General features: G+C 33.1%; 1 protein-coding gene across 1 annotated transcript in view; it reads left to right on the top strand.

The window, feature by feature from the left end:
• Positions 1–7,035, top strand: part of LRP1B (LDL receptor related protein 1B) — a 1,792,829-nt gene extending 1,785,794 nt beyond the window's left edge. Inside the window, exons 88-91 of the mRNA XM_030883038.2 lie at positions 269–359; positions 1,526–1,670; positions 3,664–3,762; positions 5,210–7,035. Of these exons, the coding sequence (XP_030738898.2) occupies positions 269–359; positions 1,526–1,670; positions 3,664–3,762; positions 5,210–5,350 (476 nt within the window). The 3' untranslated portion in view covers positions 5,351–7,035. The remainder of the gene's footprint in view (positions 1–268; positions 360–1,525; positions 1,671–3,663; positions 3,763–5,209) is intronic.
• The last annotated feature ends 7,278 nt before the right edge of the window (positions 7,036–14,313 follow it).

The following is a 14,313-nucleotide window of genomic DNA, read 5'->3' on the forward strand; positions in this document are numbered from 1 at the left end:
CAAAGAAGTCAGTATTTCTAACCTCAAGGTATTTAATGGTAACATATAAAGGAAAGATATCTGAAGAAACATTTCTAGCAGATCAAGTATTTAATAAGAAAGTGATTTTCCAGTAATGTAGTTATGAACTAGGAATATAGACATTTGGCCTAAGCTTTATTTTTATTATGTCAATTGTCAAATGATTTGGTGTAATAAAGTGTTCAGTTATATCAGTCTTGTCTTCATTTTATTTATGTGTTCATCTATTCATTCATTTCTTTTTCAGGAAGCATAGCCATCATTGTGCCTCTCGTCCTCTTGGTGACTTTGATAACCACCTTGGTAATTGGTTTAGTGCTTTGTAAAAGAAAACGAAGGTAAGATGCAAGGTTCTAGACCAACAGTAAATAAATTACACAAATAGTTACAGAAACTGATTTTGTTTAAGAAAATTTCTTAAAGTATGATTTACATATTCCAACTGCTGAATTCTATGTTTTTTGAACCATTTTATCCCTCCACTTTATTTTAAGTGATTATAATTTAGACAACCTTTCCCTTATGTTATATTGATGGAATGGCTGCATTTGCATATTCCAACAAAAATAACAAGGGAGTTATTAAACATTCAATAGAATTTTACATTTGTGGTAGTTTTTCCTTGAAATAGCAAGCGTCTCTAAAGAGCATTTTATAATATTAATGTGTAAGATTAGTAATGTCAATAAAATGATAATGACTATGTATTGTATGTCACAAATTGTGCATTTTATTCACAGATTACATATTTGTTGATTTTATATATTACTGGAAGTGTCATTATTTGAATATGCAGGTAAAAGATCTATAAGGAGTGAGTTGTCTGTGGGGTTATTATCTGGAAGCTAGAGTTTGTGAGTCCGGTTTTTTTTTGTTTTGGTTTTGTTTTGTTTGTTTGTTTTTTGCGGTACACGGGCCTCTCACTGTTGTGGCCTCTCCCATTGCGGAGCACAGGCTCCGGATGCGCAGACTCAGCGGCCATGGCTCACGGGCCCAGCCGCTTCGCGGCATGTGGGATCTTCCCGGACCGGGGCACGAACCCGTTTCCCCTGCATCGGCAGGCGGACTCAACCACTGCGCCACCAGGGAAGCCCCACGAGTCCATTTTTGAATTATGTAAAAAAGGATTTTAGCCACATGACTTGAGGATTGAAAGTTTATCACTTTTTATGGACGTTTTTCAGGAACGAAAGGGAGAAAGTAGAATTTTAAAGGGCAATTGATTAGTGAATATTCAGTTTCAACTAATGTGGTATTAGCTATTTACAAGGAATATGTTCCAAGTGCATTTTTTATTGTTAAATCTAAATAATTTGGGAAAATAATGTATTACATTCAGAGTTTTTGTTCCTCTGTGAATCAATAAATGTCATTTATTTTCAGTGTATTTTATTTAAGAATGTTCCATCAGTTATATTAAAATGTCATTAAATCTACAAATACGACAGTTTCATGCACCACATTGTGATATTTAGATAACTCACACAATGTTCACTTATTCTAGGACGAAAACTATAAGAAGACAACCTATTATCAATGGAGGAATAAATGTAGAAATCGGCAATCCATCTTACAACATGTATGAGGTGGATCATGATCACAGCGATGGAGGTCTTTTAGATCCTGGCTTTATGGTGGATCCAGCAAAGGTAAAGTTTTAAGATGATGCACTGTGAGCACTAACATTCTTGAGTCATTTCTCCATAAAATGGTTCTGAATTTCATCATTATTTCTTTTATCTGAAGTTAGATTAAAGAACTTTAGGATGCATTGAATTTTATAGGCTCTTCTAAAGAAAAAATAAAATTGTGGACTGCATTCACCTGAAGCATGAAGTTAATGTAACATGTTTTGGAAAATAATATTTATTTATTCGCTTAGTTTATAAACATAGCTTATTTAAAATAATATCTTATTCAAATGTGTTGTGGTGCTGGCACATCTAAATATACAGCCTAGTGTAAAATTACTGATTTATTTTTAATAACAAAAAGAGTACAGTATTTCATTGCCAAAATAAGTACTTTATTTCCAATAATGTTTTATTGAAGAGTCCACTAAACTGTGTGCTTGGATTTGTTTGTGATCAAATCGCTTTTAAACAATATTTTTCTACCTACTATAATATCCTTCTTATTGATTTGAGACATACCATTGATATATATAGCCTAAAAATCCTCAGTCTTTTTTTAGTTTCTATTAGTTCATATTACTGAATGCTCAGTTTGGAAGCTTTCATAAGAAATAGATAAATGATACAACTATCTAGATAAACTTGCAAAGATTCCCTTCACTGTATAATCGGAATATTTTGCATGATAATTATAGAATATTTTAAGAGCATCAATTGAATTAATGAATTAAGAGCATCAATTTGCTAGTATGGTATGATTTTTCTTAGCTTATTTGTTCATTCATTAAATGGTTATTTATATTCTGATGTATTAAAGGTATTTTGTCCAAAATGCGCCATTATATTAAATAATCGCAACGATCACGTGGCTTTGCACTCATAGCAACAGCTGTTCCCAAAGAAACTGAATAGGTCCCCATATATTCAGTCTAGTTCTGAATCCACGGCCAGACTTTCTAAGCCTAAAATTGGTGGTCTGAAACTGAAGAAGTATTCATTTCTATGAAAAGAAATCAATCATTATTGCATAAATAAGTTTTTACCCTATCAGAAGATATTGTATACTTTTTTCCTCATTAGAAATAATTTTTTAGTTACTCTAAATTATTAATTCAGTTACTAACTCCTACACTTGAAGTTGTTTGTGAAATAAACCCTGGTAACCTAAGTTTCAGTGTTTTGTACTCGAAATTGAAAAACTAAACAAACTGTGCATGTTGTTTGATAATTTATAAAGGAGGAAGACATCTTAAATAATAGACTTCTCATATTCTATGAATTTTTCTTAGGAATAAAATACAGTGTCTGTAAATATAATATGAACTGATGAGGATATACCTTATACACTTTTTATGAGCGGGAGAGTTCTCATTTTCCCCATCATTTTATTTCTAGTGATAGAGCTAAGCCTATTTTGGATACTTAAAGGGGCTAGCTTTTTAATATTCCATTTAATTTTTTAAATATTTACTCTAAGAAGATAAAGCTATGCTTCAGTGCCCCTCAAATATATTTTTAATGTATTTAGCAAATAACATTCAGTAAATATATATTTACTTATTTTCTGATTGACCAAAATTACACTAAATGTGACTTAGATGGCTGATTCTAGCTGAGTCCTGATGTTTGAAATGTAAATATGAATTGTTGCCTAAGAAGTAACTGCAGAAAATACATTTATAGGTATAGACGATTTTAAAAAGCAGGTAGCCACACCAAAGCAACCTTCATGATGAAGTGTTTCTCATAGAGTATTCACTTGTTACGATGGTTTGATATATTCATGATGTGAATGTGAATGATGATTCATGAATTCATGATCTGTGAATCACAGATCTAATATTAATAGTTATTTCATAAATTATTGAAACTACCATGAACACAATGTTGATGCCCCAGGGCTGAAGAATATATCTTATGTTATTTTTATGACTTAACATGAGTTTATATCAATGAAAACAGTTCCATGATATTAGATCAGAAACTAAAATTCTCTGTTTACACACAGCCCAGGTATATAGGGGGAGGGACCAGTGCTTTCAAGCTTCCACACACAGCGCTGCCCAGCTACCTAAACTCTGATTTGAAAGGACCACTAACCGCTGGGGTGAGAGAAAATTCATTATTCCATACCCATTCCATCACAGAACTCCTCACAATCAAAGATGATTACTAGACTTAGATAGGGGCTTATCTTTAATGATTTTTTAATTAACAAAAATTTCAGAACAGCATTAAAATTGGGGGCTTAAGTGTCCTGCGTATGCAAGATTATATATGAAATGTTATTTTCGGCAAGTTATTCAGTAGGAATATCTCTTCTTCTAAATTTGAAAATGTTAAAGCTCCTTAGCAGTAAACATGAGCATTTGCTATTGTTAGAACAGAAATCTCTAGCCAGAAATTTAAGCTGAATAGTTTAAATTTATGTTTGGCTTGGTTTATTTTCTATTAAGACGCTTTGTTTAGTATATACAAATTTGATATCCTTTTAAATAAAAATATAATACAAAATGTGGCATTGTATGGAGAAGTTAGAAATGGTGTATGAAACCATTCTTGAAAACTTTTTAAGTAACTAGCTTCTAGAGAAAGGTGCTTTGCCTAAAGTTACATGGTTCATATTGGAAAGAAGAGGGATTAAAGACAGGTATCAAGATTCCTAGGATTGATCTCACCCTTGTACCTCTCTCCCATCAACTGTTTTTCATTCTCATTTTTTTATCATGTTTGTCTCATTTGCATGGCTCAAAAAATATAATATTTCTTTGTTATGACTAAGATTTAACATTCTATTTTGGAAAGACAAAATTTAAAAAATCCAACTAGGTAACAACCTCAGGTTAAGTTGCAACTATTAAAATAATAAACATTGTATATGTTTTTCAAATGAAAGAGATCATTTCTGCATGTCTCAATTCTACCTCAAAGTGATGCAAGTATCTATGAAACTTAGAATGAATGTGTCCTTCACAATTCTTTAGAAGAATCCAAAAATATTTCCAATAATAAGTACATAGAGATTGTTTGAAGCAAAAATACTGTCTTTATTTTTTAAAGTTTACACAACTAATGTAGTTTACTTTCATTTTTCTTTTTTTTTTAAATTTCATATTGAAAAATTATAAGCACCAAGCAGTTAGATGACCAAGCAAAAAGATGGCAGCACATCTTTCCTGCCACTGCAATAGCATTAAGGGGAGAAAACATGGACTGGAAATAAGACAGTTTGGTTTAATGTTCTGTACTTTTAAATAAAGTCTCAGTGAATATAGCTTTCATGAAGATTTCTTCAGGCTTTCAATATTATGTCAAAGCTCCCCTTAGGTTCACAAGTTAACTGAAAGACATACAATTATGTTTTTATCTAAAGCAATGCTAAAGTCGACGAAAGCCTGTAAACAGAATTTAAATTACATTTATATAATTACTATTTAGTAAGTTAAATGAAATGCATATAAATGTTGTTAACAGTAAAAGATAGACATCATAGAAAATAACAAATTCATGTGGTCAAAACAGGTAATAAAACTATATTTATTTTTCTCCTTCAGCCAACAAATTACTCCAATCCGATATATGCGAAATTGTATATGGATGGGCAAAACTGTCGAAACTCCTTAGGAAGTGTTGATGAAAGGAAAGAACTGCTTCCAAAGAAAATAGAAATTGGGATAAGAGAGACAGTGGCATAATGAGTGATACCTTTTATATACTGTATAAATGTATAAAATGTAAGGATTACTTTTGTATGTTCCAACAGTATTATACTTGTTTTGGGATCAGCATTACCTCTTCCTTTGTCTTTTTTCTGGTCAATTGTTTTCTGAGTTTTCTGGGTTTTATTTTTTGCTGATGACTACTGATTTACCATTTGTATGGTATTTTTATGAAAAAGAACTGCACTACAGTACAATTTACACCAATGCTGCTGATAAGACACCTTTGAATTTGTTAAAATTAAAAACAACATATTCCTTTGTAGTGTGAATATGAGCAATCTATTTTATATGAACTTTTTTGGTTCTACTTAATCAACAAATATAATCTCTGCACTTTTTCATTATACGGTCTGAAAGCTGTAATACAATATCATTTAATTTTCTGTTTAAATTGATGGAAAAATGATTGAATGGTCAACTCTCTTCTTTGTGCCCATTAAGACTGATTCAGACTGCTGAAAACATATAGCCCTCACAAGTTCAGCATAACCAGCTTTGAAATTAGTCTTAGGTTGCCAAGTGAGAATTTTGACAAAAAACTTTAAAAATTTATAAAATTAATTTGCATGAATACATATGACTACATTTTCCAAAATTTAGTGGACTCTCTTGTGATATACTAAAAGTATACACCCTATAAACAATAGTTATATTTAGGTAGTAGAACATAGCAAAATTATAATCAAAAGTGGAAAGAACACACTAGCTATGGGAGAAGACATTTTGTTTTCCCTCAGTCCTGAGGTAAATAGCCAGCCTAGAGCACAACAGGGCATTGGGCACTCATGTCTTAGGAATTTCTTCCCAGTCACGTGCATTTTGTGGAAGATTAACCCAACCCCTTAACACACAGAACACTAAAGAATACTATATAAGCACACAAATTGATAACACAGTTTCAATTATGTGAATGCATTCTCTTCGTGAGATCAAAAGGAAGAGGCAAGGCAGCCATTATGGTATAGAGTAATCAGTAAATATTTTCAATATACAATATGACTAATCTATTATTTGCCCTATCCAAAATATATTCTTAAGGGACTTTCCAAGTTATGGAAAAACAATTATCTGCCCATAATCAAAGGTGGAGAGTATACATGCTGACCAGTTCCTCTGGTACTCTGATTTCTTCTGGTTATACAAAACACATGGACCCCATTTACTTGTCTGTTTTCAAATTTCAATTGAAACACACATACGATTTATTTAAGTTGTATAAAAAAGTATAGCATTTTTATACAAATATCTTTAAAGGCACAAAAGATTTATTCACAAGGTATGGAGGGCTTTTTGTTCCTCTGATAGACATGACTGACTTTTAGCTGTCATAATGTATTAACAGATGAAATATGTTTGTGGTTGCTCTTTATCCCTTTGTACAAGCATTAAAAAAAAAAAACACAGCTGTTTTATAAAGAGACTTTTTGTTGTACTATGTGCATGCATACTACCTATTTCTAAACTTTGCCATATTGAGGCCTTTATAAACGATTGATTTATGTAATACTAGTGCAATTTTGCTTGAAACAATGTTATGCATATCATAAACTTTTCCAGGTTCTTGTTTAAGTACATTTTTTAAATTGAACAGTATTTTTCATTTTGGTTATAATAGTCATTTTGCCTATGTTTCTACAATGAAGTGTTAAATACTTTATAAAAAATTGTTGACTGGCTTATTTAAATGAAATTCTACATATTTAAGTTCTTGTGTTGGATAGTTTTTGAAAAGAAAATTATTTTCTTTATGGAGTTTAACATTCTTAGGAAGTTATTTTAGTAAACATGAGACATAATTTTTGTTGTATCCTTAGGACATACTCCTTGGGTTAGGACTGGTTTCATTGCATCATTTTTCAAATCACAATAAGAAGGCATTTTCCCTCTTCTTGAAGTAGAAACACATCTCTTAACTTTTTCCTTTTCCCTGCCATACATTGCTCATCATGGACGCCATGTTGCAATAGAAAGAAAGATAGGTTATATACACAGTAGTATGACAATTGTGTTGAAATAAGCCAAAGTTCTTCCTGCTCTTTCCCATTCTCAAAAAAATGTACTTTAAGGAAAACTCAGAATCCATTAGATGCTGTGTAGACATTATTTTGTAAATGGAATAGTTATTAGTGTACCTACTTGGAGTATTGGACTAGAGATGCAAATGTAGGAGGGTCTGATTGACTGGAGCTATCATTGAGTTGTATTATCTGAAAGAGTCTTTGTATATCAGAGCTTTATGACCGTAGCTGACATTATCATTTGAAAGAGAAGAACCCACAGATTGGAATGACCTCAATGCAACTAACATTAGTATAAGTATCTGCCAAAACATATATGATATACAACTAACACTCAGGGTCTGGCATCAATGACCTGTTTTCTCTCTAGTACACTGAAAACTATAGTCAAGAGATGGATGCAGCTCATCCTAAGGACCTACATTCTCATGGTCCTTATTTCACAGTATGTTTCACCATTCTATGCTGGTTCGTTCAAGTCCACATCAGAATCCACAGTATTCCTAGTTGCAGTTACTTTGCATTCAATGTTTAGAGAACAAAGATATTTTTTGTCAACTCATCAAACTTTATGGCTCTAGCTGCTTCTATTTCAATTTTCTTTTGTAAAAACTCATATAAATGCTAGAAAGTCAGGTGTATAATTCTCCACAGTGACCATTCTTTATAAATGCCTTTCCAAAATACTTCCTGAAATATTCCTTCAAGTTTTGATGGGACACATTGTCTAAAAAAATGAATGCTTCCTGGTAACCTCTTCTTCTTACCCATATGTCTTTCCATCCAAAGCAGAGATTTTCAGCCTTTTGACATTTGAGCCAGGTAATTCTTTGTTGTCCTCTTTAGAGTAAGACACTTAGCAGGATCTCTGCCCCCTATCCATTAGTCGCTACTAGCACCACCCAAAGTTGCAACAACCAGAATACCTACAGGCATTGCCACATGCCTTCTGGGGAACAATATTGCTCTTGCTAAGAACTGCTGATCTAGGGCTGTGTTCTGTTTCCTGCTATTAAATGACTTTCAGCTGGATCAGCTGAGTCAAAAAAAAGGCTCCTCATCACCAAAATCATGGCAGTCCTAAGTTTTTATTTTAATTCTTTAACGTTGATGATGCATAAGTTATAGAAACTTGGTATTAGTAAAGTGCCTATGTAGTTTAAAAAAGTCATTACTAAGGGAAAATTTTCATTTAGAAACGTACCGTTTTGCATAAATTGGGCTATTTACATTTATGCAAATGTTTTATTTGTGGTCTTTTTGATATCATTAATGATTATGTATTATTTTGTTTAGTGGTTGATTATGTGCTTATTTTGTTGTATCTCAAGGTTGAGATTTAAGCTTGCAGTTTTCATCTAGGAATGTTTCTTTCCATTTTTATGATGACTCGAAGAAGTTCAACACTCAATGTATTTTATGGCTATTATAAATGAACTATAATATGTAAAATGCCCACAATTTCCAAATCCCTAACAGGGAAAATTGATACATGTGATGAAGGAAATATAAAAAAAAAAATTGTTAACTTTTCTTTATCCTCTCCCATCTCCATATCTTCCAACAGATACAAAATCTTATTCCTGTCTATGAATACTACTACTATTTACAAATTCAACTTTTTCATGTAGTTTTACTTAAAAGATTAAAATATACGATAATTAAAATTCTGCAGAGTTGAGCAAAATATAGCTAACCACTTTCTTCACCTTATGCCCCATTCCAGTTATTGTCAGTTTGTTTAACAATGGCTCTCTCAATATTAAAAGATTTATTTAAATTTAATGTAGATTAAAGTCATTGTTCAAATAGGTTCCCTTGAATTGTAACTTGTAAGAAAAAGAGGGACTCAAGCACTTCTTTTGAAGATGACTACTGGGTAACAGAGCACAAAAATTATTTTTCCATGTGTTTTGAATATGAGAAAAACAACAATAGAAAGAGCAAAAACATGGTTTATTTTTCAACTCTACTACCAAATCTATTGCTAACTCAGTATATCCAGAAAATTAACTTGTCCAGCAAAGATAAAGTTAATTAAAAATATTCAGAACCAGTTTTATTCAGAAAAACATTTAGTTTTTGATGTTATCTAATATCAAAAGGCCCAGGGACATATACTTCATGCCATGAGGTGCATGTATCTAGTCTTAAAAAAGAAAAATAAATGAAATGACTTCTCTGGTTTAACTTTTCTCTCGTAGATATTACACTTAAGTGGCTGCAATTTATTCTGAAAAACAGTTTCTAGTGAATCCCATCATTTTTCGTACCCAAAGTGATCAAAAATCAAAGAAAAATTGCTACTGAAGATGGCCTATTTGATAAATTCTATGCTTAGAAGGTGTTCATTCTCTTTGATGGATCGTCTGCCCCTTTAGCACAGCGTTTGTAAGAGATCAGTGAACCTAGGCAATGCAATTCTGATACTTTAGTCATTTATTCATTCCAAGATAATTTTTCAGCTGTAGTTTCTTTTGCAGTTTTAATAGATAAATTATATGTCTCCTGATAGAAGGTGATTTCCATCTTTTTTATGTTGTAATGGTTTGGAGAACCAGTAATATAACTGTTCTAGCCTTTCAAAATATAATGTCAATAGTGAAAGCCATATGCAGCTTATTCAAGTCAGTAATATACAAATTTATAAGTGAGAAACTATTTTTTTACACTCGGAATAAACTGTGAAATATAGTTTAGAAAAATTTTGAAGTTTGAAATAAGGCTGTTGATGGAGATACTTAAAAAAACAATACACAGAGTCTAACTTTAGTATGGCTTGATTGATTTGATACAATATTTCTCAATGAATAATGTCAAAAGTAAGGTAGAAAATAACCAGACAATGAAATTTCACATGGAGCAACCTCCATTCTTGCAGTCTACAAGTGTCAATAGTATGTTTGTGGAAATCTATATAAACACGTAACAATAATGACAACATACAAACACACATGTACATACACATACACTCACATATTCTCACACACTGACTTTGAGGTCCCATTAATTGTGAAGATGGCATTTTTCTCCTATTTTACCTAAATTTTAATCACGTTTAGCTTCTCTGGCTTATAATTTCAGAAATCACTACACTTATCCATATTAGTAACAAGTTCCTAGATTCTTATTCTTTAATATAAAATTATATCTCTCCCTATTTGCTTCTTATTTTCTATCCAAAGTGATCTTACAGGAAGCCAATATTCTTCTTTCACTATTTTGTCATAAGCTGTATTGCTTATTTTTATTGTAAAAAATAGTCATTTTAGGAAACAAAATGAAGAAAAATTAATAGGAAGTTTAAAAACTAGAGAGAACCAATTATGGTTTCAGAGAATTTTATTCATTTGTTTTAGAATCATGCTTAAATTTAATTTTTCTATCCTGCTTTAAAAATATAACATTATAACATTAAAATATTTGGTTTTATGTCTTTCTTGTGCTTTTATTTAGTTACTTCTTTTTATTCAATTTCTTGCTTATTTTATGGAAACTCTATATTGCTTGTTTTTATTTTTCTCTTTTGAAAATTATATTTTATAATTTGTTCTACTGGTAAATACTTCCAACTCTAAATAATTAAATATAGAATTTAAAAATAAGTCTTTTTTTCTCTCTCTCTAAATTGAGGAATTTAACATCCTTAGATTCCTCTAACCTAGCTCACCCTCACAGTCTTTGTTGATACAGTTTGTTGTTTTATTAAGAAAATATTTTTTAGAATGATTTTTTTAATTTATTTATTTTTTATTTTTGTGTTTTTGTATTATTTATTTTATTTATTTATTTTGTTGGCTGCATCAAGTCTTAGTTGCAGGATATTTTGTTGCGGTGCGTGGGCTTCTCTCTAGTTGTGGTGTGCTGGCTTCTCTCTGGTTGTGGCATGCGGGTTTTCTCTCTCTAGTTGTGGTGTGTGGGTTTTCTCTCTCTAGTTGTGGCGTGCAGGTTACAGAGCACGTGGGCTTTGTAGTTTGTGGCACGTTGGCTGTCTCATTGAGGCACACAAGCATAGTACTTCTGGTGTGTGGGTTTAGTTGCCCCATGGCATGTGGGATGTTAGCTCCCCAACCAGGGATCAAACCCACGTCCCCTGCATTGGAAAGTGGATCCTTTACCGCTGGACCACCAGGGAAGTCCCATTAAGAAAATATTTTAACTGAAGTATTACTTTTTATATGTTTTGTCTTTTCTTTATCAATTATTTGGAATATTTTCAACTATTTTTACATTTAAGATTTCTTTTTAAAATTCATCATTCCATCACTGTATGATTCTTCCTTCCTTAATTTCTTTATTTTGACTGATGTCTTATTAGTATCTTTCATGAAGCATACTTATGAAAAGCCTTTATCAGTGGTATATTTGCTGAACTTTTGCATATGTACAGACATTTCTCTAAGGTGTTCAAATACGAATGTCAACTCAACTGTATGTATATTTTTGGAGTTTTTTCTTTTCCTCCAAAGTTAGGTTGAACCTGCCCCACTGCTTTCTGGTGTTCAGTGCTGTTAAGGATAAGTCTGAGACCAAAGAGGTTTTCCTTTCTTTGTAACATTTCTCCCCAGACTTTAACAAAACAAAGCAAAAACTAATTATAGTTAAAATATATTGTCAAATATACACATATATTTTTATTAATTTTGTCTATCTACTACAATTTATTTTTAGCTGAGATTAGTTTTCTTCAAGAGGTCTTTATCACTTCTGTCCAAAGTGTTTTCTTTCAATACACAGAATCACCTACATTTCTTAGATTAAATCTTTATTTTTTCTTTACTAGAGAAAAATCATCTTAATATTTTTTCTCCTTTTTTTTCCTTTATTCTTGAAGAGATTTTCAAGTTTCCGGCCTGAATTCCTGATTTACTTTTTCCCCTGCATATTCATTTTTCACGTATTCATGTGTGAGTCTGTGTGTGTGCATGCATGCAAGTGCCTTGGGGATGGGTCCTTCCTTATCTTGCTGAACTTTCTTTTTAACTTAGTTTTTTATTTTTCTGTTTAGTGTATTTTCTTCTTATGGTTTTCTGCTGAGGTATCATAGTATCTGTTTCCTGTTTCCTACTCACAATACCAACTTATTTTCAAAAGTTTTTGTTTTGTAACAATCTGTAAGTCTAGGGAATGATGTTTTGACATCCTTGTCCTATGGAATTTTTAAAAGCGTAATCCAAGTGCTTTTTACATTTTCTTTGCCATTCACTAATTTTTTTTTTTATTTTTTTAGGCTGCATTGGGTCTTTGTTGCTGCATGCAGGCTCTCTCTAGCTGTGGCGAATGGGGGCTACTCTTCATTGCAGTGGACGGGCTTCTCATTGTGGTGGCTTCTCTTCTTGCAGAGCACAGGCTGTAGGCACGCAGGCTTCAGTAGTTGCAGCACATGGGCTCAGTAGTTGAGGCACGCAGGCCCTAGAGCGTGCAGGCTTCAGTAGTTGTGGTGCGTGGGCTCAGTAGTTGTGGCATGTGGGCTCAGTAGTTGTGGCTCACAGGCTTAGTGGCTCTGCAGCATGTGGGAACTTCCCGGACCAGGGATCAAACCCATGTCCCCTGCATTAGCAAGCATATTCTTAACCACTGTGCAACCAGGGAAGTCCCGCCATTCACTAATGTTTAATTACAGAGAAAACACTCTACTTCCAGTGCTTCCCAGCAAATAGGGTATACAATATTTATTGTCCACTCTTTCCATCAATTTTATGCCTCAAATATCTTTCTTAGGTCTATAACTTCTGGTCCATTTCTCCATCATATATCCTAGTTGGTCTTTTCTAAGAATCAGTCTAATTAATCTCATTCTCATATCAATATATCTTTACTTAAACAATAAAATAAGAAAGTGCAGAAAATGTCAGTGCTCCTGTATGCTGTATTATGGGGATTCTTCCTGTAATCCACACCCAGCTGCTCCTCCAAATACCTGGTCCATGAATTCATTAGGAAAGTACCAGGCTCCTTTAGTGCTCCAGCACCCCTTCTCTTTCTTGAAAACAGTCCTAGAGGTCTGGACTATTTTCTGGCAGCATCACATTTTGAAAGAATGTAGAAGCTTAGATTGGGGAAGTGCTCTGCCCACCTCAAGAAGCACTGACTGGTAGAAGGATGGCTATCCACTTTATATTCTAATACAGATCCCAGGCCTTTGCATCTTGATGCTGAGTATGGAGAAAACACATTTTTTAAATTATACAGAGACTCAGCTTCATCAGGGAAATTATTGGTAGATTACCACTGGTTTTGGTTTGTTTTTTACTTAGCTCCACTTCACCTAAAAACTCTCACACATGTCATACTGATTTATCAATATTTTTGGATTTTCCTAAGTGTTTTAGAGAAAATTACAAATAACTGAATCAAAGGCTCCTTGTCAGATGCCTTTTAAAACTGCTAGTTTCCTCTTTAACCGTTAATAAACAATGTGGGGGCAATATCTGGGAATATCGCTTCCTCTCTCCTATCCACAGCCATGTCTTCAGTCCTTAGAACTCATCCACAGAGATTGGTAGCCCTGTATCTTTCCTCCAGATGTTGTCCTTTAAAGGTGCATTAGACACCTCTTACTTCCCACTGCACAGTGTCACTTTTCACCTCTTTCTAATCTGTCTGCTGCACTTAGCTTTGCAGGAGCGCAACAGAGAACTTGGCCTCAGCTATGCTTAGTCTCTCTCTGGATTAGCTTTTTTTTGCTGCCATAACAAATTACCACAGGTTTAGCCTCTTAAAACAATACATATATCATCTCACAGTTCTGTAGGTCAGAAGTCCAGGTTGGCTTGAGTAGATTCTCTGCTCCAGGTTTCACAAGGCTGGCATCAAGGTGTTGATGACCGGAGCTCTTATCACAGGCTCTAGGGAGGATGTGCTCCCAAGTTCATTCAGGCTTATGGCAGAATCCAGCTGGCTGTCAGCTGGGGTCCA

Source organism: Globicephala melas, chromosome 7, assembly GCF_963455315.2.
Source record: "Globicephala melas chromosome 7, mGloMel1.2, whole genome shotgun sequence".
Classification (NCBI taxonomy): Eukaryota; Metazoa; Chordata; class Mammalia; order Artiodactyla; family Delphinidae; genus Globicephala; species Globicephala melas.